Source organism: Triplophysa dalaica, chromosome 2 (assembly GCF_015846415.1).
Source record: "Triplophysa dalaica isolate WHDGS20190420 chromosome 2, ASM1584641v1, whole genome shotgun sequence".
Lineage (NCBI taxonomy): Eukaryota > Metazoa > Chordata > Actinopteri > Cypriniformes > Nemacheilidae > Triplophysa > Triplophysa dalaica.
The window spans coordinates 25,152,759-25,179,893 of record NC_079543.1 but is presented as its reverse complement, the minus strand read 5'-3'; the positions used below and the strand labels follow the sequence as shown (position 1 = coordinate 25,179,893).

Genomic DNA, 27,135 nt, shown 5'->3' with positions numbered 1-27,135 from the left:
ACATTAGGTTAAATAAAGAAAATCATGTACACAGTTCTCATTTCCTGTATATACAAGGAAGTAAGCAAATATGTGCACATACTCAGTAACATTCCATCATCCACCAGTACAAAGAACTTTCTTATGCATTCGAAAAACAAAGATTAGTGATAAAAAGAAATTCAAATTATCATAACATCACTATTTATGTTTGGAAGTTCTGTTTGTTTATCCTTCTCTTTTCCTAAAACATCTTTTGAGTTCCATATACATTTTAACATAGAAATTTATATACAATTTTAAATGTATGTGTATCTGAATTAAAAAGAAAAAAAATCCCCTGGGTATTGATTCCCTGGAAACAGATAGAACAATGTTCAGCTTGCATGGCCTACAAGTCACTTTGGATTGCATTTGTGAAATTCCCATAAATGTGGCAAATTTTGGCCTTCCTGAGCTCAACCTATAAACACTACAGAAACAACAGATGTCTGATGATTTATGGAATCTTATTCAAAGGTCCAAAGAAATTACTGTCAATTTTCACTGATAACAGGCTGGCTAGCAGTTAAAACACAGAGAGAGACAGCAATGAACACAATGCAAGATAAAAAGTGGATTTAATTTTGGCACATTCACAAAGATTACATTTCACTTCGATCCAGAGTTTTCTTCATACTGGCTTTCTGGAAAACAATGACCTTGTGATTGTCCGCTTGGCAAAAAGTTCTCTCAACCCAACACAGAGGGTAACAATATTCCTGGAATCCACTGAAAGATTTTTTTAAACAAAATGATATCGCCATAAGATAATAGCACTGTCCGTGTATTACCCATGTAAAAGCACCAAATGTTTTTTAGCTCTTTTGTTTTCTCAGTCACAGTTTCATTGGCTCTTCAGCAACTCTGCTTTTGAAAAGTGTGATCTCGTCCAGATGGCACAGTGGCATACCCCTGATCACATTTTCCAGGTCCTCATGTAATAAAGGGTAAATCACCACACTTAGAGCAGGACGAGATGATGAAAGACTACAAAAACAGAGAAAGAGAAATACAAATTTCAAGTTTTTAAAGACACAAATTATTCCCTAAAAATGTACATTCAAATTGATTATTTTGCAAAAGTTTTAATCCAAAGCAATTTTAAGCTACTTGTTTTATCAGTACATCCTCCGAAATCGACGGCATGACCCTGGCAGTTTTGTGGTGACTAACCTGTCCAGCAGGGTTTTCTGCAGCATTTTACAGGTAACAAGTGTCCCATTCATGAACATGTGGCACATGATGACATCAACACAGCTCTGCATGAAAGCTGTCACAGCGGAGGGATGAAAGGTTCCCTGTCGAGAAACTAGACACAGACGTCGCAGCTGCTGACACTTACTGAGCGCTTCAAAAAATGCAGCGCTCCCATTAAAGTAGGGCTGCTCCAGCCTGTAAATATAAACATCAACACAGAGATAAAACATTATCTATAAATTGACAATTGATAACATTTTAATTGATAAGTGAAGCAATGGCAATGAATTAAGAATCAGAAAAACTCTCATTCGTATCCAAGTAGTTTTGAAAATGACTAATACTTAATATGTGTTTCCTACTATATTGTAATAGATTACACTGAAATTAATGGTTTACATACTAAAATCCATTTTTATTGTAAGTATTAATAATCAATTAATACAAAAGTTAACCATCAAGGTTATATTTTGAAAGAATTACATTATGCTAAATATTTTTATATAGAAAAATATAAATAAAACAATCGCGCCGGGTTAACCACAACTGATCACCAATGAAAAAGTGATTTTTGGGAAAAATGTGGACCCTGTTTGTACAAAGTTCTTATTCTGTCATTGCAGTGAACATTCAGGTGCTGCCCCCTACTGGCAAGCTGAAGTCTTAACATGAACAGATTTTTTTTTTAAATAACTTTATGGGTTGCTTGAAATGTGTTGTGAAGCAGCAGTTGTTTGTTCACCTTAAGTCCCGTAGTTGTGTGCAGTACGTGAGAGTCTCCAGCAGGGCCTGCGTGTAATTCATCATCTTTAAGGATCCAAGATGTGCCAGCGATAGTGACTGAAGGTCCCTGCACCCCTGAACAAGCTCAATCAACCCTGTTCCCTTCAGCACTCCAGGTAAGTGAGCAAGCGTGAGCTTGCGTAAAAATTTCAGCCCTCCCAAAGCAGCTAATTCACCATCTCCGACACTGTGAGACCAAGGGCACGCAGCGGGGTCCTTCCTCATGGCCGGCTCATTACGTGGCAAGGCAGAAGAAAAGCCAGCTCCGATGAGCTCCAGTTCTACTAGGTGCGGGCAACCCTGAAGCAGCGGTTGAATGCACAGAGTCCTATCCTGCTGCTGATCCCTACATGCACCCCCTGTGTCCTCGGTTCTGGGTCGATATGTGGGCACGCCGATGCGGTTGCTCTTCTTAAGCCCAAGTAGCAGTGACCCTGAGGAGAGATTTGTGTTAGAGTCCGGTGTGTTAACGGGTGCGGGTGGGGATTGCGCCAGGGCACAGACAGGAAGCGCTAGCGAGCGCAAGGCAGCGAGACGTCCTAACTTGCCACACAAATGCCCGTCCTGTCCAGCCTGAACAGTATGATGATAGTGCGTGGCAGACAGATTGAGATGAACAAGATGCGGGCAACATTCGGTAAGTGCTTTGACGCTCTCCGCATCCATTTCCTCCCCAACCTTCCCACAGCTTTCCGGGATGGGACCTCTGCCGCAACCGCGCAGGTTGAGACTCTGTAGGGGTGAGAGGTCACGGCCCGCACTAAGCATCACATGCAGAGGGTTGAAACCAGGAGAAGAACAACGCGAGACGTTTAGGTAAGCTGGGCAGCCGTGCGCAATGACCCGTCCTAAAATTGCACCGTCCAACCACGTACGAGGAAGCTGCAGCGTGCTAACTGTATTTCCCACCATGCTCTCCATGAGCGCCGTCATGGCGACAGGCCTAGGTGGGGCGGGGCCGGGCACAGACAGAACCAGTCCTGTAAGACCCTCTGGAACTCTCATACTGAAGACTGCCAAGTACAGTGCCAAAAGGGTACGATTGACCTCACCGGGTGCCAAGCGTGCAGAAAACCAGCACAGGTTCTGGTAGTGCGGCACGCTGCTCTGACCCACCATCAGCTGCGCACAACCGCCTGCTTCTCTCCAGCCCTCGCTGGCTTCCAAATAGAGACGCAGAATGCGCAGTGCGCTGCAGCATGGCACCACGCCATATGAGGGAGTCAGCAACGTCTGCTTGAGCTCCTGCAGGCGCGACAAAGCAGCTTTCCCCTCCGTGCTCACCTGATGGAGGTCGAACCCCGGGCCCACATCCAGAGCAAGCGAACGCAGAGATTGAAGTGCGGATAGCAGATGGGAAAGACGGACAGACGTCAATCGACAGCCCGAAAGGTCCAGACTAACAAGGCCTTTACAGCGAGTAACCTGGTCCACTGTAGAGCCAGCCAACCAGTAACAGCCACACAGGTCCAACGTCTGGATGTGACTGGAAACGTTCTTTAAAACCTGTTTCACGGCATCATCGTTTGCCTGAGAACGAGAAAACAAATCAAATGTAATGATGAAGAAAATATAAAAGTTTACAAGTTTCAAAAAAAAAAAATGCGTATACACGATACACAAATATATACAACATTCTTCTGCAGAACACAAAAACAACAATGGCCCCCAATGACTTTCAATGTATGAACAAAAAAAACCACATAATATTCTCAAAATATCTTCTGTGCTCCACAGAAAGAGTAACATACAAGCTTTAAACCACATGAGGGTGTTTAAATAAATCACGTATCGTTAACAATACTCTAAAGCTTAGAGACTGTGTGTTTATCGTGATCTTACCGTATAATTTTTGTGCAGGTGTATATGGGCTCTTAAGCTTCTATCCAGACAGAGTATTCTGAACTTCCGGCACACTCTGTTCACATTGAGCATCAGATCATGGCTTGGAATGAATATCAGGATATTCAGTAAAATCTCATCTGAGAAGTCTGAGATGCTGACAGAGGTCTGAGAAATGCTGTCTGGGCAACACTGAGCATGAAGAAGAACAACAAATGACTTAAATATGCTGTGGTGATATTCACAAATCATGAGTTCATTGTAAACAATGATACTTATTTTTATTTCCAGAGTCAATACTATTATAACTTCAGATAGTATTTAAACTATAAAAGCTAATGTCAATTATCTTACACAAAAGAAACAATTTTTCCATTTAATTTTCGTATGGCCCAATTTATTTTATATTATTCCCAAGCCTGTTCAAATAACGAAGAAATATAACTCGACTAGTTTTATGACATTAATAATGATATTAATCGACGAAAGAAGATTTATTAAGTACAAAAACATATAGAAGTCAACTTACGTTAGCCAGCTAACTAAAAATACTAGCATCCATTATCAGTCCTCTGCTTTAACTTACCGCTATGATCTGATCATCCATTTTGCCTCCTTGAAACGTTTTGGATAATTTCTTGTGTCAATCTTGATATATAAAGTATAGCCATATCAATGAATGTATAATCATTTATCCATTGATAACTAACGTTACGTGGTCGGGCACAGAACCTTGCACACACATAAGGGGAACGAGATGCAGATTTGTTTGATGCCAACCGGAACATTTTGGGAGACGTACTCGTTTCCGATAAAAGTCCCTGGGTGCGGTAAACACTCGTTTCGTTGTTTTAAACATCGATATTCTGCATTTCTGCTAGTCACGAATTTAACTGTATCGCCTTTATCTGATTTTCTTTAGTTTGCTGATATTTTTTGCTATTTCTGTTGCACTTGATGCATTTAGGGTCCACTTTAACTGTTACCCGGAAACGCAATTCCGTGCAACTTTCCGTTCAACAACTGAAGCAAGTCGTAGGGAAGTCGTAAGGATCACCGTAGAGTCGAGCTGCTTGTAATTCAGCAAATAATTGCGTGTTTAAGTCCCGTTGTCTTTGTTCCCCTATTCTCCTTAGCCATTTTGCAGGGTGTTTTCCCGCGGAGCGTTTACCATACTTGTGTTCCCCTACACAGTAAAGTGGGAAAGTGACGTCAATGCGTGTCCTCTATAAAACACTCACCACATTCCCGGAAAAAATGAACATTTCGCATCGTTCAGTTATCTAAAAGATTTAAATATTTCAATTCCGCTTATTAAATACATTTGCCTAACGTTTTAAGAACCATTTGTGAATATATGTTTTATTTTACGTTTGTGTATGATCTTATTTCATATATATTTTATATACAATTAATCCTTTAAAATGGGTTAAGAAAGTTTACAAAAATGAATAAAATCTTCACTTACAGAAGGTGCATGTGTCATTTTCAGTTCATAAATTGAGTTTATTTTATTGGTAAGGCAGGATTTATAAGCAAATGCTTAAGTTTTCTAAATATTGGAGACAAAAAAATCCAAATGGCAAGATAAAAATAATAATAAGAGTACTCCAAAAGATACCCAAGCTGTTTATGACCCATCTAATAGGTTATATGGAAGATTTTACTAAATTAAGCCCACTGAAAGACAAGTTACACGTAAAATCAAACATGTCTACCAAATTGGTCATGCTTTGACATCACAAAATTGTATCAGTTTCTAACTTTATTACCAGCACAATTTCATAGAATAGTGCTGTGAGGTAGTTTGACTTTAGTCTCCAAAAAGGTTTATGAAAGGGATAAATTAGACCAGGGTACTGGCAAGAAATGGGAAAGCAGCTTTCTAGAGGGTCAATCATATACTGCCTACCATATGTAGCCTACGGGGGTCAATAATGCTAAACTTTGGATTCATACCGGTCAAAATGTGCTATGAGATTTCATGATCTTGACTTGTGTAATTTATAGTTAAAATATTGGGGAAATAAACTTTTCCTGGCTGATTTATGGATGAGACAAAGAAAAGGGTTTTATTTAAGTAATGAAGTATTTGGACTTGTAGAAAGTGATTCAGCTAACAAAGCCAAATAATTTAAGCCCTTTTGAAGCAATGGTTCCTTCACATTGGTGACAAAGTTTAAGCAGAATAAGAAGGACAATAGTCAGACTGTGGTTTTACATGTGCACGTTTTATTTGGGTTCACTTGTCAGTGTACAGAGACACCCTGGCTCACATAGGCAGGGGACAACCCTCATTCACATGGCCTTGGGAAGTCCTGCAAGATCTTCACTAAAAAGGTAAAGCTTTCCCCATCATTGCAACAATAACAAACTGGGCCAAGTTTAAGGCTGAAGTACAAAAAAGAAAAACAATGTATAGAGTAGATAATTTACATAAACACTATAACAAGTCATGAAGGCCCACTGTGACGAGGGCAAAGTGGTAGACACTTCTGGAATGACTAAAAGAAGAAATGTACATTGAAGTCCTCTCGGGGAAAGCACCTCCTGTAAGACAACTACCTCCCTTTCCAGTTTCGCATCCTGAGTCAATGCGCCATACAGAGCAGAAGCCATGCTGATGTCATCTTATCCGAGAGGTTTAGGTTGGTCGTTCATTTAAATCCTGCTGCATGGCCAGGTGTGGTGGCAAGAGTCTGTTTAGAAGCACTTCCTGTGGACAATGGATGGGCCGGACTCATCATACTCCTGCTTGCTGATCCACATCTGCTGGAAGGTGGAGAGGGAAGCCAGGATGGAGCCACCAATCCAGACAGAGTATTTGCGCTCAGGGGGAGCAATGATCTGCAAAGAGAGAATAGAAGTTAGCAAACATTCGCCAAAAGTGCAACTACATTGGGTAAACCATCAAGTGCTATGGGCACCCACCTTGATCTTCATGGTGGAAGGAGCAAGGGAAGTGATCTCCTTCTGCATACGATCAGCAATGCCAGGGTACATGGTAGTACCACCAGACAGCACTGTGTTGGCATACAGGTCCTTACGGATGTCAACGTCGCACTTCATGATGGAGTTGAAGGTAGTTTCATGGATACCGCAAGATTCCATACCTATAAGGAAGGGACAAATTAGTTTAATACATTTTAATGACCAGGAAATATGCAGAAATCTGCCAAGATCAAAGACTACATAAAATTAAACAAAACTCACCAAGGAAGGAAGGCTGGAAGAGAGCCTCAGGGCAACGGAAACGCTCATTGCCGATGGTGATGACCTGTCCGTCAGGAAGTTCGTAGCTCTTCTCCAGGGATGAAGATGAGGCAGCAGTACCCATCTCCTGCTCGAAGTCCAGGGCGACGTAGCACAGCTTCTCCTTGATGTCACGGACAATTTCTCTCTCAGCCGTGGTGGTGAAGCTGTAGCCACGCTCGGTCAGGATCTTCATCAGGTAGTCAGTCAGGTCACGACCAGCCAGATCCAGACGCAGGATGGCGTGGGGAAGAGCATAACCCTCATAGATGGGCACGGTGTGGGTAACACCATCACCAGAGTCCATCACGATTCCGGTAGTACGACCAGAAGCATACAGAGAGAGCACAGCCTGGATGGCCACATACATGGCAGGGGTGTTGAAGGTCTCAAACATGATCTGCAAGAAAGAACCAGAGTTTTATCAGTTAAACCACCTTTTTAAAACTAAAAAGCAACAAACAAGTACAAAAGGAGCAAAACTGAGCAGGCAAACCTCCTCAACACAACATGCTGAAAACTCAGAACTGTTAAAACTAGTGTTAAAGAGCTGCCATGCAGAAAATAAAGTAAAGAATAAACCTTTTAAACCTCCTAATAGGAGATCATGGCAGAGAAACAGAGCCTGAGAGGAAATGCATAGGAAGGAAATGAACAAAGGAAATAAAGCAACAGAAAAGTCCGACCATTAAAGGGGACGGAAAAACTGAGTATAAAGAATACACACCTGTGTCATCTTCTCCCTGTTGGCTTTGGGATTCAGAGGGGCCTCTGTCAGCAGGACAGGGTGCTCCTCAGGGGCAACACGCAGCTCATTGTAGAAAGTGTGATGCCAGATCTTCTCCATGTCATCCCAGTTGGTCACGATACCGTGCTCAATAGGGTATTTGAGGGTAAGGATACCCCTCTTGCTCTGAGCCTCATCTCCCACATAGGAGTCTTTCTGTCCCATACCAACCATCACTCCCTGTTAAAAAAGATAAAATTAGACACCTTTTCATATACTAATAAAAGAGCATAAATTTAAGGGGTAAAGGCAAGCTATTCCATCTGTTAATTATTAAAATAGAGTCTTGACACTAATTGATGCTTAAGGCACAATGCAAACAGAAAACGGACTGGAATTGACATATTTCAAAGAACCTGCCATTTAAAATGTGTAAAAATGTCATTAAGCCATCATTTAAATGTTTAAGTACCAAATACTAATAACAAGAACTATGATCATACCTGATGTCTGGGCCTGCCAACAATGGAGGGGAAGACAGCACGAGGGGCATCATCTCCAGCAAAACCGGCTTTGCACATTCCGGAGCCGTTGTCAACGACCAGGGCAGCGATTTCCTCATCCATGGCTGTAAAGCAGATAAAATTGTTAAATTGATGGTGATCTCTCCTGTGAGAGGCAAAACTACTTCTGCAGTTGCTCCAGCTGGCCTGTAGGCGGCGCAAAGGCGCAGGGTTTGAAACCAAGCGATTTGAGACAAAGGAAGTGGTCAGGGAGACTCACTATTGCCTTATATGGCAATAAGTTTCAGCAGCTCAATGCCGCCGATGCAGCGCGTGGATTCTAACCAATAGACACGACCACTCCCAGTTTCAAAGGCCGAGATAAGCGCTTTACAAAACGACGTCAATCGGTGCCTTACAAAAAGACGTCCAAGGACGCCCGATAATCGCATAAATAATCCCTTGATTTGCCTAAGTGAGAGAGGAATTGATACACTGGGGAAACCCTAGATAATATACGCATATATATGCAAGCCGCAATGCTTTTAAGCGATGACTATTCAAGTGACATGCCGCTTAGGTTTCACTGCCGCAATATAACACTCGACAGAAAACGCTCAATATACATCAAAGAGTCCATTTAGTTTCAAACATTTCGCATAACGTGAACTACAAAAAGCTCTACGCCGGTGTAGTAGCCACACCCACCATTCATACTATCAGCAGAGCCATAAAGAACATTGACTAAACGTTAACTTTACAACAGAATTGAATTAAACTTTACACAAAATTAAGACAACAACTGTTGGTCAAAACCCTATAGTTTCAGTCTGCAAGCTCGACAATCCAATTCAATAAAACAATGAACAACTGACTATTTAGTAAAGAACATTAAAAACCAAACAATGAAACGTATAATAAATGCTTCACTAAAGAACATCAGACGTAGTTAAGGTTTCCTTAATCGTTACATTTTCAAAAACGTCATTTAAAGTCAACATAATCGGTCCACTTTTTTTATGTGCAGCTAATTTAAATATATTACAGTGCAGTGAAAATATTTAAAACAATGTAATTCATAAAGCCATTCTCACCTGTGAATTAGTAGGTTATTGTGAACAAGGGAAAGAAAGCTCTTCTCAGCGTGCACTGAAAACTCACAATGTCGAGCTTGACGCGGGTCACAGCTTTATACTCTGTGCGGCGGCCGGCTCTATCCATATAAGGTAAACTTTCGGCATCGAGCGATCTGATTGGCCAATGGTCGTCCACTTGGCGAGTTTGAAGCTTATTGCTTGAAATTCAAGTTTCGACTCGATACCGAAAGGCTAATGCTACAGAGTTTAAAGATAAAGACTGACCAGTCGAGTTTGCGTATCATAATACTATATCTGTTCTTATGTTTAAATAGCTAAATCTAAGGATATTTTAAATATTTGGGAATTGGGGGCAGCTACGGGATTGTTCTTATGCTTTTGAGTGCGGAATGATCGAATATAATATAATGTAATATAATGTGAATATAATGTAACTATTGAACAACTAACACAACTGCCTGTAATTAATGAATTAGATTCATTTCATAGCATTCGTAATCGGGGTACAGCAATCGCAGGATACACGTATGAGACGACATGTTGCCTTTTACAACATATGGGCACACTGGCACATACATGAACTCTTTAAAACATTTACTATAATCGATCATTTGACCTGCTTGTTATGAAATTTAAACTACATAATACTGACAGAACAGTAATGCCACCAATATAAGAGCTGACCACCAGTCAAGTTATTTGACATGCTACATTACTAAGTAAGATCCACTTAATAAAAACACTCGATTCGACAGTGCATTCATGATTTATTTTATTGCTGTTTTGTCGTTTTGGGTTAGATTAGTAATGTGGGCGTGGCTCTTTTCAAGTACAGAAAATGTCTCAAGGTATTCTGATCTGACAGTTTACGTACGTTATTATTAAAACGTTTGTAATGGTTGATAATGCACGATTCGCGTGTAATCGCATGCCAATTTCGTACACAATCATTTGGGCCCGTTTGCATTTTGCTAAACCATGAAAGAAGACATTCTGTACACGGATGCTCGTCTCAGTGCAGGAATGAACGCGAAACACGATTTCGTGTCAGGTTGACGTCAATCCTATGCATCGTCGTCCTTGACACTGCCACTCCCAAACTGACTATTTCTGGCATAAAAATGTTATAATCGGTTTGATTCAAACGATAGGGATTACAAAAAAGCCACGACCATCGCTTCGCTAGCACTGGGCTTGCTGTGGAGCACTTCCGGTGAACCCGGCTTTTGCGTAGTACGTCATAACCGATTACGTTTCACACATCCTCTTCCTAGCCGCATTCAGGAGCGGCTAAAAGTTATGCCTGGGGGGCACGTTTGTACAGTATCTGCTTTAAATGCCCCCTTAGGTTAGAGTAAACCTTTAAAACGTGAAGAGCATTGTACAAAATGAAGAAAGTCATAAGCTTTCAAAATGTGTATTGGACACAATTATTTGGCAAGATCCACAAATGTTTTGTAGCCAGTCTCATAGGCCTTGGCTGCCTTGCAAAAGTGAGCTTTGTCAAAGCGTTGACCTTTAATTCTTTTCAAAGCTGAGCTTCAGTTTACACTCCAAGCAAAGCTATGCAACATGAATGCAAGGTTTTTCATACATTTTTAATAACATATTTAAATAAAATGTAAGGTAAAGACGTTAATTATCCAAAGTTGGACATCACTTTTGGACACGACTATATATGCTCTTTATGGTTTAGGGTAAATTATAGTACACTTTGCATTTACTTTATAGAAGCGTATAATACTGTTTAATATTACATGGAAGTCTTGAATGTTTGTACGATTACAAAATATTGTGGCTAAAATAACAGAATGAGGAATGTTCTAAATCACCTTTTTAAGGAATACTTTATTATACTGGAACTATGGCTACCATGGGTATAATCCTGTCTGTGTGGTGCCTGAGTGCCGAAAACAGTGCTAATCCCGGTATGTGTTTCCTTTAGAATGCATGGACATGTAGAAGCCTGTTTGACCACTCTGCATTTCTTGTCTTATCTCATCAATACAGCACTGAAACCAAAACCAAAACTAGACAACCAAAATGTTAAATAGCTATTTAACATTCCAATGTTCAAATTTGTGTCTAGATTCTAATTGTCAACTGTAAACCTAAAGTTGCGATAACATCATTTGCGTTTAATCCTTCTAACTGCAATGACATCCAATGCATTGGGGTGGGCTTGACCCAAAACACACATTGACACAGACACAGTTTGATTGTTTATGGCCCACATGAGTCTACCATGATTTCAACAGCTTAATTCCATACCTGAAGTTCAAGATAATGTTAGTCATAGAGGTTAATGAGTCAGAGTTCCACCACATTGCCACATTATTTATCAAATCAATGTTCTCACGTTAATGTGTGAGTATCAACTGTTGGTGGAGAGTTGGGGTGTGTTGATATGTAGTGCTATACAGTGTTTATTATGGTATTTGATCAGTTTTGGTTTCCATCGTGTTTCTTTCATCAGCAGATTACTGAAGACCTTATAAGGTTGTTTCAAACAAAAAGAGGAAGAGGAAAAGCAACACAGGACAAGTCTTACAACTACGGCACAATGTGACAAATCTGAGAGGAAGTCACAGTTGGTAGCCTGTGTGTGCTTGTAGAATGAAGCATATTTCAGGTCACTCTGAAAAACAAAATTATTCAACAGGTAAATTGAGTAGTACATTTATGTAAATTGTGTATATACATGCTTTTAATTCAATTATTAGATTGAGCAGCATTTTTATTTGAACAAATAAGATACATAAACATATATTTTCTCTATACAGCCGTATATGGAAGAAAACATACAGTAGCACAAACTGTCATGTCACCCGATTTTATTATTTTATTAGATAACCTTTGTGTTGTGTCTTGTTTACAGAGACACTGTTCAGAGGTTGTGCCCCTTTAAGAGATTTTCATCCAATCTCCTTATAAGGTAATCTTTGAGTGAGTCACATGGTACTTTGGAACGCCATGGCTGTGTCATGTGACTCTTATAGCGGAAATGAGAAATGAGTGAGTGAGTGTTTGAGTGATATCCCTCTTTCTCACAATTATTGTTCGGTTTGTTTTTCTTTGCTATTTTAAACCCAACATTTATCCCTTACTGTACAACATACCAGTGAGTAAAAACACTATACAATAACTATACATATACTTACTATAGAGATACTATTAAATATCCTTCTATAGTAGTTGGTGTACTGATACATTAAGTCTCCGCCCAACAGATAGAGGACCCTATATGGAAACAGTGACAGGTAACACAGACACTCATATGCAAAACTCTGATAGGATGGACTGATGGATGCACCTCACGCTAGGCAACAGCAACAGGTAGACTCCTAATATGGAAATACAACCAAATCCGCTAGAGTTGACTGGAGGTAATTCAGCTTGACTTTTGTAAGGTAATGTAATGTAAGTTCTGATGGATGTACTACATAGCTTTTGACGTTTTTTTTAAAGCAGGGTAGAATCAAACATATTATTCCCTAATTAGGAACAATGTAAAATAGGAAACTATCATGAGGTAACGAAAGCAACACAGTGCACTCATTGTGAACCAGGTGAGCTCCCTGATTTTACACACTAAATAAGGAAAAGCAGGTAGTCCCCGGGTGGCTGTCATTTCAGGAATGTATATGTGTTAGAACACGCAGTAAAAGTCTTAAAAAAACATCATCTATTGCGACCTTTCCTATGCATGATATAGAAGAAAACAATCTTTGATCATGTTGTGTGTACTATAATGCAGTTTTTTGTAAAACTTTTGAAAATCAGTGTTTAAATCTACTTATTTGATTTGACTTTAAGAGCATTATTCAATAAAAACGTAATTTCAAACTTGTATGACTATATGACTTTGTTTTATTCTACAGAACACAAAAGAAGATATTTTGAAGAACTCTTTTAGCCAAATAACACTGGATTCCATTGACTTCTATTGCATGGATATAAAATCACCAAATTCCATCATACCAAATTTCGAATATTTTTTTTTAAATGAAAGCATAAACATCTGTAATTTTTGGTAATTTCTTCTCGTATGTTATGTATTTCTTTCTTGTGTTTTAACTTTTACAATATCATCAGCAGAGAGAGCTGTTGAGTCTGTGAGGTTACAGTCAGGTTTTATTTAAGACTTATGCAAGAAATGTGACCTTCATGACACACTGTTTCCTAGGGTTCCAAAGATGCCTTTTAACCTTTTAACCATATCTCATGAGATCTGATCATTTGCATATAACCCCCGGTGAACTCCAGTATGAAAAAGTCCACCCATATTTCTGACTTTTTTGGTTTCTGACTGTTAGGTATCTTTTTTTTTTTTTTTTTTTAAATGAGCATTCCTGAACCTTGCTAAAAGGAATAGTTTCCCCAAAACTGAAAATTCTCTCATAATTTATTCACCCTCGTGTCATTACAAACCTGTCTTTGTTCTTCTGCAGAACACAAGGGAGGATATTTTGAAAAACACTGGTAACCAAACAACATCGTCCTCAATTGACATCCATTGTGTGTACACAAAAACATTGCCTTTAAAATATCTTCTTTTGTGTTCAAATGTAAAAACAGACATACAAAGGTTTTGAACAATATGCGTGTGAATAAATAATAAAAAGATTGTTATTTATGGTTAAACTGTCCCTTTAACACTCAAATAGCCAAAAAAGGTCAGGAATACACCAATATTTCTATAAATTGCTGCAAATTGTTTAAATATCTGACTAAATGACCTTATTTGTTGCCTTTACAGATGAAGCTCAGAATCTGGAGGCAAATCTAAAATGTATAGCTTTTGGCTAAGTGTTTGGATTATCAAGACACTGGAACTTGTTATTATCCATATTTTAAGGCAACCTAACAGTTTTTTAGACTACTTAGGCTTTGTCTTTTCGGGAAACACATCACTTTAGTGTAAATATGGTAACGTGCAATGCTTTGCCTTAATCCAAATTCATCTTCCACACAATTGAAAAAGATTGTTATCGTTTCCCTTCTGCAAAGGAAGGACTCTGCAAATGATATTCTTTAATACGTCAGAATGCATAATCATGAGATGGGAAAAGCATTTTTAATTATTATGAAAAGAAATAAGATCATTTAATAAAAACATTTTATTTATCTTACGTGTCATTTTACATGTTGAGTTGAGGCGTGACATCTATAAAAGAAAATTGTCATGAATTCAATTACTGTTCCGCTTTGATGCTTCTCGATGTTTTCATGTGTTAAGATGTGCAGACAACACTAATGAAAAGATTAATATACATCTGGACTCATTCAGTATACTGCCCTTTAGAAGAGGAAGAGGAAAGCTGTTGTTTGCCCTGAAAATAACCTTTGCAAGTTCCTGTTTCCTTCATCCTCTCTTAATTCAGCTGAACAGTGAACCTGGTTGGGTGCACAGACATAATACTTATTTTTCATTGTTATAAATACCTCAGGTTCCGTATAGTATGTTCTCAGGCGGGTACTGATTAGTCACATACTTTATCATTTTCTGTACATTGTTTCTGCTCCTTAAGCAGTATATTTTTTATAACAGTTGTAGTGTAAAATTAAGGTATTCGTAAGACAAAATGTAATCAAATATGGAACATATTTGAAGAGTTTATTTGCAAAAACAGATAATCCCTTTTTTTACATTTCAAATATAATTTTTTTATGCATTATGTTTTTTTATTGTGTTAGTTAGTTAGCTGTATTGTTTGAGTTAATATTACTAAATCAGAACAACCCAACTGCAATTTGATTTGAATTAGAAATGCCCATTAAATTCATGATTTTAAAAATGATGTATATTGTTTTTTGGTATTTGTGGTTAACCTGTCATGTTGCCTATTGCTCTTAATTTCTATAAAGATCAACCTGCGATGTTTCATTTTATTCAAATAAATAATTTCATACGACTAAATTAACCATTAAGGTCACGGTTTATAACTGCATGTTTTTACAACAGACAAATCTCCCTTTGTTAACACTAACATACTTATAATATTTATCAATTTGATTCATATTTAAAATGGATAAAAAATCTAAATATAAGAGTAGACTAGATAAGGTGTTTTCTTCCCATAGCAACAGAGTAGATGCTGACGTGAGTATAACGGTGCATGTCTGCAGTTCATTTTACTGCGTAAAGTCACTTTTTGCGACAAGTATGAAATAAAAAAAAGAAATACAATTAAGATAAAAACAACTTTATATTTATAGCCTACTTGTCACATTCTGACACGAAACGCACACGGTCTCTCTCTCACTCTGCAGAATCTCTCTGTCTCTCAGCATCCTCTCTTACGCGCCATCCTGTATCATTGTCACACCCACTCTGAACCGCTAGTTACCAATTTTCACCGAACCGTAACGCCCTAACAGCATGGCCATGTCTTCTGAAGGTTTAGGCGAGATTTTGGTGATTCGGTTCGGCCTCATAAATGCCGACAACAAATACCTCACAGCGGAGACATTCGGCTTTAAAATCAATGCGTCTGCGACCTCCATGAAGAAAAAGCAGGTGTGGACCCTCGCACAGTCCGGGGATCACGGAGACTCCAACGCCGTGTTCATCAAAAGCCACCTGGGTCGATACCTCGCCACCGACAAGGATGGCAACGTGACCGCGGACAGCGAGAAACCCGGCCCGGATTGTCGCTTTCTCGTCATCGCTCACGACGACGGCCGGTGGTCAATGCAATCCGAGCCCCATTCGCGGTACCTGGGTGGAACCCAGGACCGGATCTCGTGCTTTGCGCAGAGCATCTCCCACGCGGAGAAGTGGAACGTGCACCTGGCGGTCCATCCGCAGGTAAACATTTACAGCATCGCGCGGAAACGGTACGCGCACCTGTCCGAGCGCAACGAGCTCTCCGTGGACCGGGACGTGCCGTGGGGCGTGGATTCGCTCCTCACGCTGGTGTACCTGGATCACCGGTATCATCTGCAGACCGCTGACAATCGCTTTCTCGCGTGCAGCGGCGCGCTGGTGGTCAAGCCGGACACCAGCACCGGGTTCACGCTGGAGTTTCGGGCGGGGAAGGTCGCTTTCCGCGATGCCACGGGAAAATACATCGCGCCCACGGGACCCACCGGGACCATGAAGTCCGGGAGGAGCGCGCGGCTCGGCAAAGACGAGCTTTTTGTCCTCGAGCAAAGTCACGGGCAGGTTGTGCTCACGGCCAGCAACGAGAGAAACATTTCCACGCGCCAGGGTACGGAATTATTATTAAGAAAATGTTTATTATTCATTGCAAAATATAGGCCTAGCGTATTAATTTGAATAGAAATATAGACACATTTCCTAAATTAAATAAAATTGCATATGCATGTATATGCTCTTTGAATAAAACGGCCACGAGGTTTGGCTGATTATTGCTAATGCAGAAGAGATTACATCATCTTTCTCCCACATTCTTTCTTTCTTTCATTCTTTCATTTTATGTAGATTATATTTTATTTATGACTAAAATTCCATTTTCTCAATTTGTGTTTCCCAGTTTCTCCAAAAAGTTGAAATGTATACTGTTATAGACTGCAGGCTGAAAGCACATTGTGATTGAATGTTTTAGGGGTGGATTTATCAGCAAACCAGGATGAGGAGTCAGACCAGGAGGTGTTTCAGATGGAGATGGATAGCCAGACAAAGCGATGTGCCTTTCGCTCTTGCAGTGGAAAGTATTGGAGCCTCACCCCTAGTGGAGCCATCCAGTGTACCGCCTCTTCCAAGTAAGGTTAACAAAAACGACCAGGTCACCCCAAAATGTGAATTTTTTTCAAATTCCAAAACCATAAAAGTAGCCCATATGGTTTGTGTGTTGTTTTTGGACTTGTTATGGGGTTGCTGTGATATTTTAATCATATTTCGAAGTCTACACATGTTCAAACTTAGTAAATTCATTTGTAAAGATGGTTCAAAAGACTGACTGAATGGATTACTGTTATGGATAGAATATCAACATCAAGAATAATCATTTTTGGGTGAACTATTCCTTTAAAAGCCCAGATGAAGCAGAACTAAGCCAAGGGCATGTTAATGGAACAGCCCAAGTGTATTTGACGGACATAAACTAACACAAGTAATTCTTAGGTTGCATCAAACAGTTTATTTTGCAAAAATAAACATTTTTGATTGATTAAATTCAACAGACTGTACACGTTTTATTAACCAGGGCATCCAACTGTTTCTTTGACCTTGAGTGGAAGGGGTCAAAGGTTGCATTGAAGGCCAGTAATGGGAAATACCTGGCAGCCAAGAAAAATGGACAGCTGGCAGCCGCTGTGGACACCGCAGGTTAGTCTTTAAACCAACTTCATGTTCTTCCCATATACATTTACTTTTATGAAGCATTTAGCAAAATATCCTGGCTGTACGTTTTCTATACAATTATTGCTGTCAAAAATACTGTAAAAGAAGTTATCTGGCATAATTTAAAATAAATTTACAAATGGAACACATTATTCCTTTATGATTGTTTTTGTAAGCTTGACACCCACATTAGGAAAAACGATTGTAAATATGTGTGATTTTACCACCTTTTAGGTGAGCATGAGGAGTTTGTGTTGAAGCTCATCAACAGACCATTGATCGTCCTGCGCGGGGAACACGGCTTTATAGGCTGTCGCAAACAAGGAACCGGGACCCTCGATTCCAACCGCTCATCCTATGACGTCTTTCAATTAGAGAACAACAACAATGCTTACAGCCTCAGAGGTCGGTGAGACAAACAATCTATTTTGTTTTAATGACTTCATTATTGTCAAGCAGTTTTTAAGATTTTTTATTTCTCTACTCAGACTCGGTGGGGAAGTATTGGACGGTGGAGGCAGACGGTTCTGTGGTTAGCAGTAGTAACACGCCCGTCTTCTTTCACTTTGAGTTCTGTGATTATAATAAAGTGGCCATTAAGACAAAGGATGGCAAGTATCTTAAGGGAGATCACGCTGGGGTGCTGAAAGCCAGCGGTCAGGACATTGCTAACGCAACACTGTGGGAATACTGAGTAACGTTGGCATCCGTCTTAAATCGACACACCAAACAAATGACGTGTGTTCTTTACACTATCTTTAAATGTAAACATAAAGCATTCTCTACAGCGCAAGCACAAGATAATAACATGCATCATGCAAAGCACACAACATATTAAATCATCTCTGAATTGTCTAATGGTTTAAAAACACAATGGTGGAGAATGGAGTCAACGTTTTGCATAATGAAGTAAAAACATGCACAAAAATTTAAAAGAAGCACAAATTGACACATGATATGCTGTTTTAAAACTGGATTATTGTTGGAAAAATGTGACTGATCACATCTGAGTCTCAGTTGTCTCAAAATGACAACATGTAATGATATGTTAAAGAAGTGAAAAACTTCTATTATGCAACATCACAAAGGCATAGCAAGATCTCAGATGCTTCTGTGACATAATTTTTTGCATTTTATTAGATGTCACTAGGAAATCTAATTGTAGTATTACATAATATTCAATCGTTTGCATATGCAAAATGGGCATACTGACGTATCTGTCTTAGATAGGGACAAAGAGTTTGTTCCAAAAACAGTTTTAGACTGCTAATGTAATGAGGCCAGGTTTTAAATAGCAGCTCAGAGGATGAAGAAAAATATCATTGTTCATATGAGAGAGGCTCTGATTTCCAAAGGAACAAAACTCTCACATACATGCACACAAGGCAAATCATGTACATGATTTGTTTGTCAAATTGTCGTATTGTGTTTGTGGCCATTTTTGGTTGTATTGAGATAGTACCGAAGACAACCCTTACATGAACAACAGTGTTGTGATGTAACTAGCTTCATATCGATATGTTGATTTGCACTTTTTCAGCCAAAGCTTTTCAATGTGAATGTGTTGAAGAAAAACAAAGTATTGTTTGTTTGTGCCTTTCTCGATGGGATACGATCTGCAAAGATGTGAAAATGCAGTTTTTTATTTGATTATGTGACATTTACTGTACAACTGGACAACATAAGAAAACAAATGAATAAAAAGTAACAAAAAGCAAACAAAAAATATGTGTAATGTCTTTTTTCTTGAATTTTTCTCACACAAAGTATAATATAATATCATCAATTTGTTTACGAAGATGCTGTGTAGGACAGCGATGCGGTAATAAAAAATCCAAATCAATGTAAAAAAAACAGCAATATGTTTTGTTAAATTATATTAAAATTATTCAATGTATAGGTCAGATCAAATAATAAAAATACAAACTCTACAAACTGCATTTTGGCAATGGCATTGAAAACGAATTGAATAGAAAATCAAACAGGTCATATCAAGGGCAAAGATTGAATATTCGGGGCAGGGTGTGATGTATTACACTGTCTGTAAGCAGAAGTCATTTTTTACATCTGCTGAACTAGACAACCACGTTCAAAAGGACTAATTCTATAGTATCAGTAAGTATTTTCATATACTAAATAGCTCTCATTTTCCCTCTTGCTATTTTATCTGTTTTGGTATTTATCTTGTCTTATTCTATCCATCTCAACCATGTGGAGTTTCTAGGACTTGGCATTGTGACAACATGGCTTGTCGTAACTCAAGAAGACTGCAATACACAGACACAGAGAGAGAGAGAGAGAGAGAGAGAGAGAGAGATAGAGAGAGAGAGACATACTTTCTCTGACACACAAACAGACATACAGAGAGAGAGAGAGAAATAGAGAAATGTGTCAAGCATGTCTACAATGTTTTCATATATTCATATTACCCAAAAATTAAAATTACAATGGTATAATGATAATTATAAAGTATAATGTTAGCAAATAAGTGAGTAATATAATGAACGGTACCCTTCAGTACGGGACAAGCTTGTTTTATTGAACCTTTGATGTCTGTGTGTGAAAGAGTGAGAGAGAAAAACATGAAATGTTTGGAGCAAACTACATTTCTGTCTGTCTATTCATATCAGGTCAAAGGAACAAATCGAAGAAATCACATTGGGTCAAAAAAAAAGAAACGTCAGTGCTGACGCCTAGTGGTTAAACACGCACACTTCACACAGACTCGTGTACAGTGCATTTTAACCACATAAACGCCGGATTTTTTCCATTGTTATAAAATTTATTATAAGTTTATATATAACATGTGTATTAAATAGATCAAAACATGTATTTAATAAATTAAAACGACAATTTACACAGAACAACATTTTCATAAAAACTTTACATTTAAAATATGATAAAGAAAACAATGTACTACACGTAGAAACATCTAAATCAACTGATTTTAAGTAAAGAAAATATTTTTATAAGCATAATCATATTCACACTCATGATGAGTTAAGCAAATAACATGATTATACTCATAGATATTACATGGGAATATTTGTTTCTCATTAGGCTCATTAGACAAAGACTTACTGCACAAGTGCTAGTTTTCTTGTCTTTTCAGTGTGTGTTTAGGTTGTAAAAGTTTAAAGTCCCAGTGAAATAAAAGAAAAACTATTTTGTTATGAAATATTGCAGCGTTTAGCTTACCAATGTGGGTCATTCTCTTTTTAAAATTCATGTGCCGATAAAATCTTCAGTTAAAATAAAAAAATCACATCCGTCCTCAGATGAGGTAAATTAGTCGGATTGGGCGGAGCATCTGTTAAATCCTCCCCTTCAATTGTCAGTCTCCTGCCAGGTCCATATCAAAATCCATCACTTCTATAGCGGTGAATGGGAGACCACCACAGGTATATTTTTTGCATTCTCATTTGCTCAAACAGCAAAATAAAAACTCAACAATATAGTTTTTTCACTACTTCGTACAAAATGAAAAAAAAGTCTTATAACGGCAGTCAAAAGAGAAAAATTATGTCAAATTCACCGTAACTACAATAGACGCTGTATAAGTAACACCCTCGTGGTAGCATTAACTATGTTTTTGTAATTTGATGCAGAGGTAATATAAGTATACTGTTATAAATTTACAAAAAAATGAAATGAAAATGCAAAAAACATTGTTGGATTTACGCTGAACATTGAACGCGTCATCAGAGGCTTGTGAAAAAGGTCTATAAATTTGCATACTGAAGCCACGCCCACTATTTTCCTTTTGAATTTCCTTTTCAGAATACGTACGCAGCTTCCAGTTCAAGGGGACTTTAAATCTTCCAAAAATATAATGGCAACAGCAGTGAAAATGTAGGGTTAAATGAAAACATTACAATTAACATTGACAACTGTGTAACAAATATAGCCTCCCATTAAAATAAAGTAAATGCACAAAACAACACACAGTACAGATAATGTGAATGCTTGTTTGTGTGTCGGTCTGTTACTTCCAGCGGTTGATTCTGCGTAGCTGGATGTATGCCAGTGTTATACACACGAGTATAATGCCCAGCAGAGCCACCTCATTCTGCCAGAAGCCCCACATGCTGTAATCGATTCCCTGAGATTGCAGATACATCTCTCCTGTCATTCTGATGGTTAGATACGGAGAATATTGATGGTTACAATTAATTTTTAATACATATCTTCCATGTAGTTTATAGCAAAATGTTGTTAGTTTTGGACTGAGTATGGCTCTTTCGAACCCTAGGACATTAACTTAAGGTAAAAAAAGTGTTTTGTCAATTATATACATCCTGTAGGTGCCTATTATGATAAGTCAACAATACAGTCGTAACATCTCGGTCTGCAGCAAGAGGTTATCATCTCCTGAGTTCTGAGCTTTGACTTGAACTGTCACTCAACTTTTATTACCTCTATCAGATTTTCTGTTTATATGTGTAAAGGGCATATGCAATTGGCTTCGTTTTTTATGAACATAGATGTTGTTATTGTGGTGTAGTATAGACAGATTGGTAGCTATGCTAAGCATTATCTCGATATTTTCTGTGTAACTCTGGTTGTGGTTTTCAATTTGCATTTTAGATAATGTAATGCTTTACGATTGTATAATAAACTTACGTAGCATTGCCGCTGTAGAAGACTTGACCTTTCATTTCATTTATAGTCACAGCCTACAAAAGAGCAACAAAGAATTATAATCCTCACTGCTGATATGAACTCAATATCTTAATTGAGCTATTCCTCATCTTTAAAAAGCACATAATAAAAAGTGATACGTCCTTATTGTATTTTGTAACTGGATTTCTCATTGCGTTGCAATTTTGTTTTGCTTGTTCTTACATCTAGTCCGTATTTGAAGATACTGGCCCATTTGAGCCAGGACAACCAGTCGAGCATGGAGTTGAGGTTCACGAGGAAGCCGCCGAAAACCTACAATGTAGAATGAGAGAGTCACAGGGATGGAGAAAATGCAGAAGATGTTTTTTATATTTTTGGATGTCTGGAATCTTACCATCATTAAGATAAATGGAAGGGCGATGAGAGCATTGGCGATGGCGAACGAGCTCACGCTGGCACTGACCAGAAAAGCCAGACTGACCCCTGCCAGACTAACCATAGACAATGTCAATGTGAAGCAGAGGAACGCAGTGAACGCCGGCTTTAACCCTGTTTACACACACATATACAAACATCTACTGTACTCTACTGTGGTTGAGATTCACATTGCATTTGCATACATCCCATGAAAATAAAATAAATACACACTGCTTAAAGTAATATAAATTTCAAACTTATGAAACTTCAGTTTCTTCAGTACAATTTAATGTACATGGTTTGTGATACTGTGTTTAATACCATGTATACTGTGTGTGTTCTTTTATTTATTTTTGTATGGTAACCACTGCCTAAATTGTTTTAAAAAGATTTAAAAATTAAAATTAAACAAAGTTTCTTGTATATTAAAATAAAGGCAAACAAAATTTCTCGATTAAGAAAAATGTCAGAACAGATAAAATGGATAGATTTAATTGATACTAACATATAAATATATATAAAATATGTATAAATAAAAAGTTGAATCTAAGATGTGTGCTCACCCATCATATAGTATGCAATGCAAGCAAAGACAAAAACCGGTATGATGCGATTTGGTAACAAATCCACGAACACCTTGGACAGGAAATATACAGATGTACGGTAATATCCTCCAGAATTCTCGTGTCTAAAACAAACGAAACATGACATTCAATCATAGATACATAACATTTGTGCTTTAGTTGAAAGAAATACACGATTAACTGAAAATAATTGCTTATAATCCAAAATTATATCTCAAATTCATAAATCATATTAATCTTAATTGATAATATCAGGCTCACATAAAGATCGCTCTTTCATTGATGAAGAGCTCCACTGCTGATAGGTTGCCAAACACCATATTGATGATGAGGAAAAAGAAAGCTCCAATCCTACAAACACACACACACAGTATAAAACACTACACACAAAAATTCACAACAATAAGAATGCAACTGAAAAACATGCATATTGTGTTATTCTACTTTTTATTTAAACACTCCGAATCTCATTAATGCGTGTGCTATGGGAATTATGTAGTGAATCAAAATCTTGACTACCTTTAATGGATGGATGGATGTGATAGTACCTGTTCTGTAGGGCTTCAGGTAGAGTTTTGGGCATCTGGTAGTAAATGAGGCCGATCAGCAGAGCAAAGACAATGTTCATACCCAACTGAGCATACGAAGTCTGGGGATTCCTAATAATATTCACCGCGGTCCTCCATCCCACCACCCTCATCTAAACACAAACGTGCACATTTAATTGCACACAAATGTTCACATAATCCCACAAAATGCACAGATATCCACACACGCACAAAAGAGACATAAAACCATTTAACAGACATGGTTTATGGCTCACTGTTGTATAATATCTGTAATTCACTCATAGCTGACCTGATAACAGCTATGGGACAAAGTTGAAGAGAGGGTCAAGTTAACATACTGGTTTAACCATTTACTAGCACACACAGAAAAACACGTGCTTCAAAAACTTATGACACACACCTGGTAGAAGAAGGATGTGACATAGGATGATGCCTTTTTGTTGGTTTCAAAAGAGGGAACCAAAGGACTAGTGGTGGATTTCAATTCCTCCTCGACAGCATTACAGAACTGAGACTCTTTGTAAAGTTCAGCTAAAGTCTTCTCTGAGAAAGAAGGAGATTGAGATCACAACTGTCCCATCATTTGTAGTAAACAAATCCGCAGATTAAAGATGCACAATGTATACATTGTTTCTACCTGTTGGCATGGAACAAGATGTTTCTCCGTTTGTTATGTCCAAAAAGAAATCTGCAGGATTGTTGAAAGCTTCACATGTATAACCTATCAAAAGAAACCCAAAGCATTTCAACACTGTGCTGTTGTTAAATATGATTTGGTAAATGTGATTAAATGTTTAGGTAACCGACACAAAACCCATGACATGTGTATTTACCCAGACTCTTGAAGTAGCCCATGGCTTTGCCAGAAGGGCCAGCGTAAACCATCTCGCCTTTATGAAGCAGCGTCAGATGATCAAAAAGCTTAAAAATGGAGTAACGTGGCTGGTGGATGGAGAAAATAATAGTTCTGCCACCCCGTGACAACCTGCAAGACCATCAAATGAGATCACAATAAATGTCACATGTTCTTCTGTGTATGTAAAAGTATTGTATAGGCTTTACATGTGTAAAGGTGCTGTGTGTGGTTTTTTTTTGGAGAATCTATGGAAAGAAATACAATATAATATACATAACTATCTCTTCAGAGGTGCATGCATAAAGACCTTACATAATGAAGCATTATGTTTTTATGACCTACACAGTGGTTCCCCTTATCAGCGTTATCTCCTTTGGCAAAGAAACAAAAACATGACGACATCTTAGTGCTTCGAAAGGGGGGAGGGGGGGAGGGGAAGAGAGAGCCGTTGGTTACAATTCCCAACCACGCCACTACATGCCACTAAGTTTCATACACTGGATCTTTAAGTCTGTACCTGTACAAGAGAGAAATGATGCTGTTGGCAGTATTGGAATCGAGGCCTGTGGTTGGCTCATCCAGGAACAGAAGACTAGGAGACGTAATGAGCTCCATTCCAATGCTACAACGCTTTCTTTCTCCACCCGATACACCCCTTATAAACTCTGTACCAATCTGGAGGAAGGAGTAGCGAAAGTTGGAAGAGTTATCTAACAATTAATGTGCAATTTTTCCTAAATATAATATTTTAAACAAACTAAATGACTAAATGTATACGTCGATAAGGTGTATTCAAGTCATTTTCTACAAATTGCATTTCTAGTGTTTTTTATTTAAATTAATGAATTAATTCTGTATGCAAAAGGTAAAATTAATTGATCCAAAAAGAAAAACACATTTGTGACCAACCTTGGTGTTTGCGCAGTCCTCCAGCCCAAGCTCTCGGATGATGCCATCCACTTTTTCTTTCTTATCAGCAGTAGAATACTGTTGCCTTGACAACCGCAAATTTCCAGAGAATAAGAGATTCTCCCGTACAGTAAGCGTGCCCATCAGGACATCGTCCTACAAAGGAGAGACAGACAACATTTTTAGACAGCAAGCAAACGTAAAAAATTAAATCGAGCACATGAATGTGACCACCAGATGCTTTCATTTTGAGCAAAAGATTCAGGACAGAATCAGACAAAGACAGAGTGTTTCCTGTTTAAAACTATTATATTAGATTAACATTTGCTTAACGTAAATGTCAAATTTGATTCTCAAGAAAAGCAGAATGTTTTTAACCTTAGTGGAACAGAGTTCTTTACTAAAGAACTCTGCATGTACTGACCTGTACAACATAGGCAGACGTGAGCCGGAGTTCAGAGGTCACGACCATGTTGTCCACCAGAACTTGACCTGAACGCAAACCACGTGGATCTTTTCTTCCGGCGATCACGTCCAACAGCCTTCACACGCAAATCGGTATTAGAAATCAAGTTTGCTGCGTATGTTATGCATCGTGATCATTTTTGATGGGCGCCTTACGATGTTTTGCCACTTCCTGTTGCTCCCATGATTGCATTAAGTCCCGTTCTCATGATGCCACTGATATAAGCAGTAAGAAAACAACACTTCAGCATTATTCATATTGTTAGTGTCAAATGTACTTTAAATTCTTAAATAAATACATTTTATTATTAAATATGACTGATACTATAAAGTTAGATAAAGCTTAAATATATGTTGTTTGTGTGTGTATGTGTGTGTGTGTTTAATCAAAAAAGATTCTTTTAAATTATTTGTCGCATATTACTTTACCTGACATTTCTCAGGATATCTTTCTTCGGTCCTCTCTTGCGGCAAAGTCCACGGTTTTCTCTAACACAGTAGTGAATGTTCTCGAATGTCAAAGTTGGACCAGGCACCTTTACATGCACCACTGTATCGCCACTCTCCCCAGGGGGGAACATTTTCATCTGACTTACATCCATGGAGCTGGAAAGACTGAGGCAGAGGGACGTAAAGAGGAACTATAAAGAGTCCTGCTACCAGGTCTAAGTCTAGAGACGCCCCACCTTTTTATTGCCTTTAATTATCCAACGAGTTACATGATATCACTGTGTGAACTTTCCAAAGTCCTTTGAGTAATTAACATGTGCAGGTGCTACATAACACACTGCTATGTAACACTTGTGAACAACTTATCAAATTTTAATTGGTCACACATTAAAGATTGTGTATAAGGTATATTTTATGTTAAATTCTTGCATTCCTCCTCCACTTACTAGATTTCTCTTCGAGAGACAAAATAAGAGTTTTTGAGGTTATAGTTAGGGTGTTTCTCGATCATTCCAAAATAGATTGCTGGAAT

At 38.4% G+C, this 27,135-nt stretch overlaps 4 protein-coding genes across 4 annotated transcripts; 1 reads left to right on the top strand and 3 right to left on the bottom strand.

The window, feature by feature from the left end:
- Positions 1 to 582: 582 nt before the first annotated feature.
- On the bottom strand, positions 583 to 4,990 carry fbxl18 (F-box and leucine-rich repeat protein 18). The gene is made up of 5 exons (XM_056771741.1): positions 4,430 to 4,990; positions 3,844 to 4,035; positions 1,961 to 3,531; positions 1,195 to 1,413; positions 583 to 1,008 (listed from the first exon to the last, which is right to left on the bottom strand). The coding sequence occupies exons 1-5, from the start codon at positions 4,448 to 4,450 to the stop codon at positions 858 to 860; spliced, it is 2,154 nt and encodes a 717-aa protein (XP_056627719.1). The 5' UTR covers positions 4,451 to 4,990; the 3' UTR covers positions 583 to 857.
- Positions 4,991 to 6,053: 1,063 nt separating this feature from the next.
- actb1 (actin, beta 1) lies at positions 6,054 to 9,576 on the bottom strand. Its single transcript, XM_056771754.1, has 6 exons — positions 9,420 to 9,576; positions 8,326 to 8,450; positions 7,823 to 8,062; positions 7,057 to 7,495; positions 6,775 to 6,956; positions 6,054 to 6,690 (listed from the first exon to the last, which is right to left on the bottom strand). The coding sequence occupies exons 2-6, from the start codon at positions 8,446 to 8,448 to the stop codon at positions 6,547 to 6,549; spliced, it is 1,128 nt and encodes a 375-aa protein (XP_056627732.1). The 5' UTR covers positions 8,449 to 8,450; positions 9,420 to 9,576; the 3' UTR covers positions 6,054 to 6,546.
- Positions 9,577 to 15,215: 5,639 nt separating this feature from the next.
- On the top strand, positions 15,216 to 19,448 carry fscn1b (fascin actin-bundling protein 1b). Its single transcript, XM_056731030.1, has 5 exons — positions 15,216 to 16,636; positions 16,994 to 17,150; positions 17,594 to 17,715; positions 17,965 to 18,135; positions 18,219 to 19,448. Exons 1-5 carry the CDS (start codon positions 15,805 to 15,807, stop codon positions 18,422 to 18,424), a joined length of 1,488 nt encoding a protein of 495 aa, XP_056587008.1. The 5' UTR covers positions 15,216 to 15,804; the 3' UTR covers positions 18,425 to 19,448.
- Positions 19,449 to 21,715: 2,267 nt separating this feature from the next.
- Positions 21,716 to 26,755, bottom strand: abcg2b (ATP-binding cassette, sub-family G (WHITE), member 2b). Its single transcript, XM_056732817.1, has 15 exons — positions 26,583 to 26,755; positions 26,310 to 26,369; positions 26,113 to 26,230; positions 25,689 to 25,844; positions 25,297 to 25,454; positions 24,757 to 24,908; positions 24,561 to 24,644; positions 24,324 to 24,466; positions 23,903 to 24,054; positions 23,616 to 23,705; positions 23,334 to 23,458; positions 22,748 to 22,902; positions 22,576 to 22,665; positions 22,354 to 22,406; positions 21,716 to 21,863 (listed from the first exon to the last, which is right to left on the bottom strand). The coding sequence occupies exons 1-15, from the start codon at positions 26,753 to 26,755 to the stop codon at positions 21,716 to 21,718; spliced, it is 1,857 nt and encodes a 618-aa protein (XP_056588795.1).
- Between the last annotated feature and the right edge of the window lie 380 nt (positions 26,756 to 27,135).

What these genes read in the sequence shown, in the direction of transcription:
- fbxl18 (XM_056771741.1), bottom strand. Translation starts at nt 4,450, where the DNA reads ATGGATGATCAGATCATAGCG. An exon ending in TGGATGATCAGATCATAGCG is followed by an intron (nt 4,036 to 4,429) that starts GTAAGTTAAAGC and finishes CTTCATGCTCAG; the next exon opens with TGTTGCCCAGACAGCATTTC. An exon ending in ACCTGCACAAAAATTATACG is followed by an intron (nt 3,532 to 3,843) that starts GTAAGATCACGA and finishes TCTCGTTCTCAG; the next exon opens with GCAAACGATGATGCCGTGAA.
- actb1 (XM_056771754.1), bottom strand. Translation starts at nt 8,448, where the DNA reads ATGGATGAGGAAATCGCTGCCCTGGTCGTTGACAACGGCTCCGGAATG. An exon ending in TTGGCAGGCCCAGACATCAG is followed by an intron (nt 8,063 to 8,325) that starts GTATGATCATAG and finishes CTTTTTTAACAG; the next exon opens with GGAGTGATGGTTGGTATGGG. An exon ending in CTTCCAGCCTTCCTTCCTTG is followed by an intron (nt 6,957 to 7,056) that starts GTGAGTTTTGTT and finishes CCTTCCTTATAG; the next exon opens with GTATGGAATCTTGCGGTATC.
- fscn1b (XM_056731030.1), top strand. Translation starts at nt 15,805, where the DNA reads ATGGCCATGTCTTCTGAAGGTTTAGGCGAGATTTTGGTGATTCGGTTC. An exon ending in AAACATTTCCACGCGCCAGG is followed by an intron (nt 16,637 to 16,993) that starts GTACGGAATTAT and finishes TGAATGTTTTAG; the next exon opens with GGGTGGATTTATCAGCAAAC. An exon ending in CAGTGTACCGCCTCTTCCAA is followed by an intron (nt 17,151 to 17,593) that starts GTAAGGTTAACA and finishes TTTATTAACCAG; the next exon opens with GGCATCCAACTGTTTCTTTG.
- abcg2b (XM_056732817.1), bottom strand. Translation starts at nt 26,755, where the DNA reads ATGGATGTAAGTCAGATGAAAATGTTCCCCCCTGGGGAGAGTGGCGAT. An exon ending in AGGACTGCGCAAACACCAAG is followed by an intron (nt 25,455 to 25,688) that starts GTTGGTCACAAA and finishes TCCTTCCTCCAG; the next exon opens with ATTGGTACAGAGTTTATAAG. An exon ending in AATGAAAGAGCGATCTTTAT is followed by an intron (nt 23,459 to 23,615) that starts GTGAGCCTGATA and finishes CGTTTGTTTTAG; the next exon opens with ACACGAGAATTCTGGAGGAT.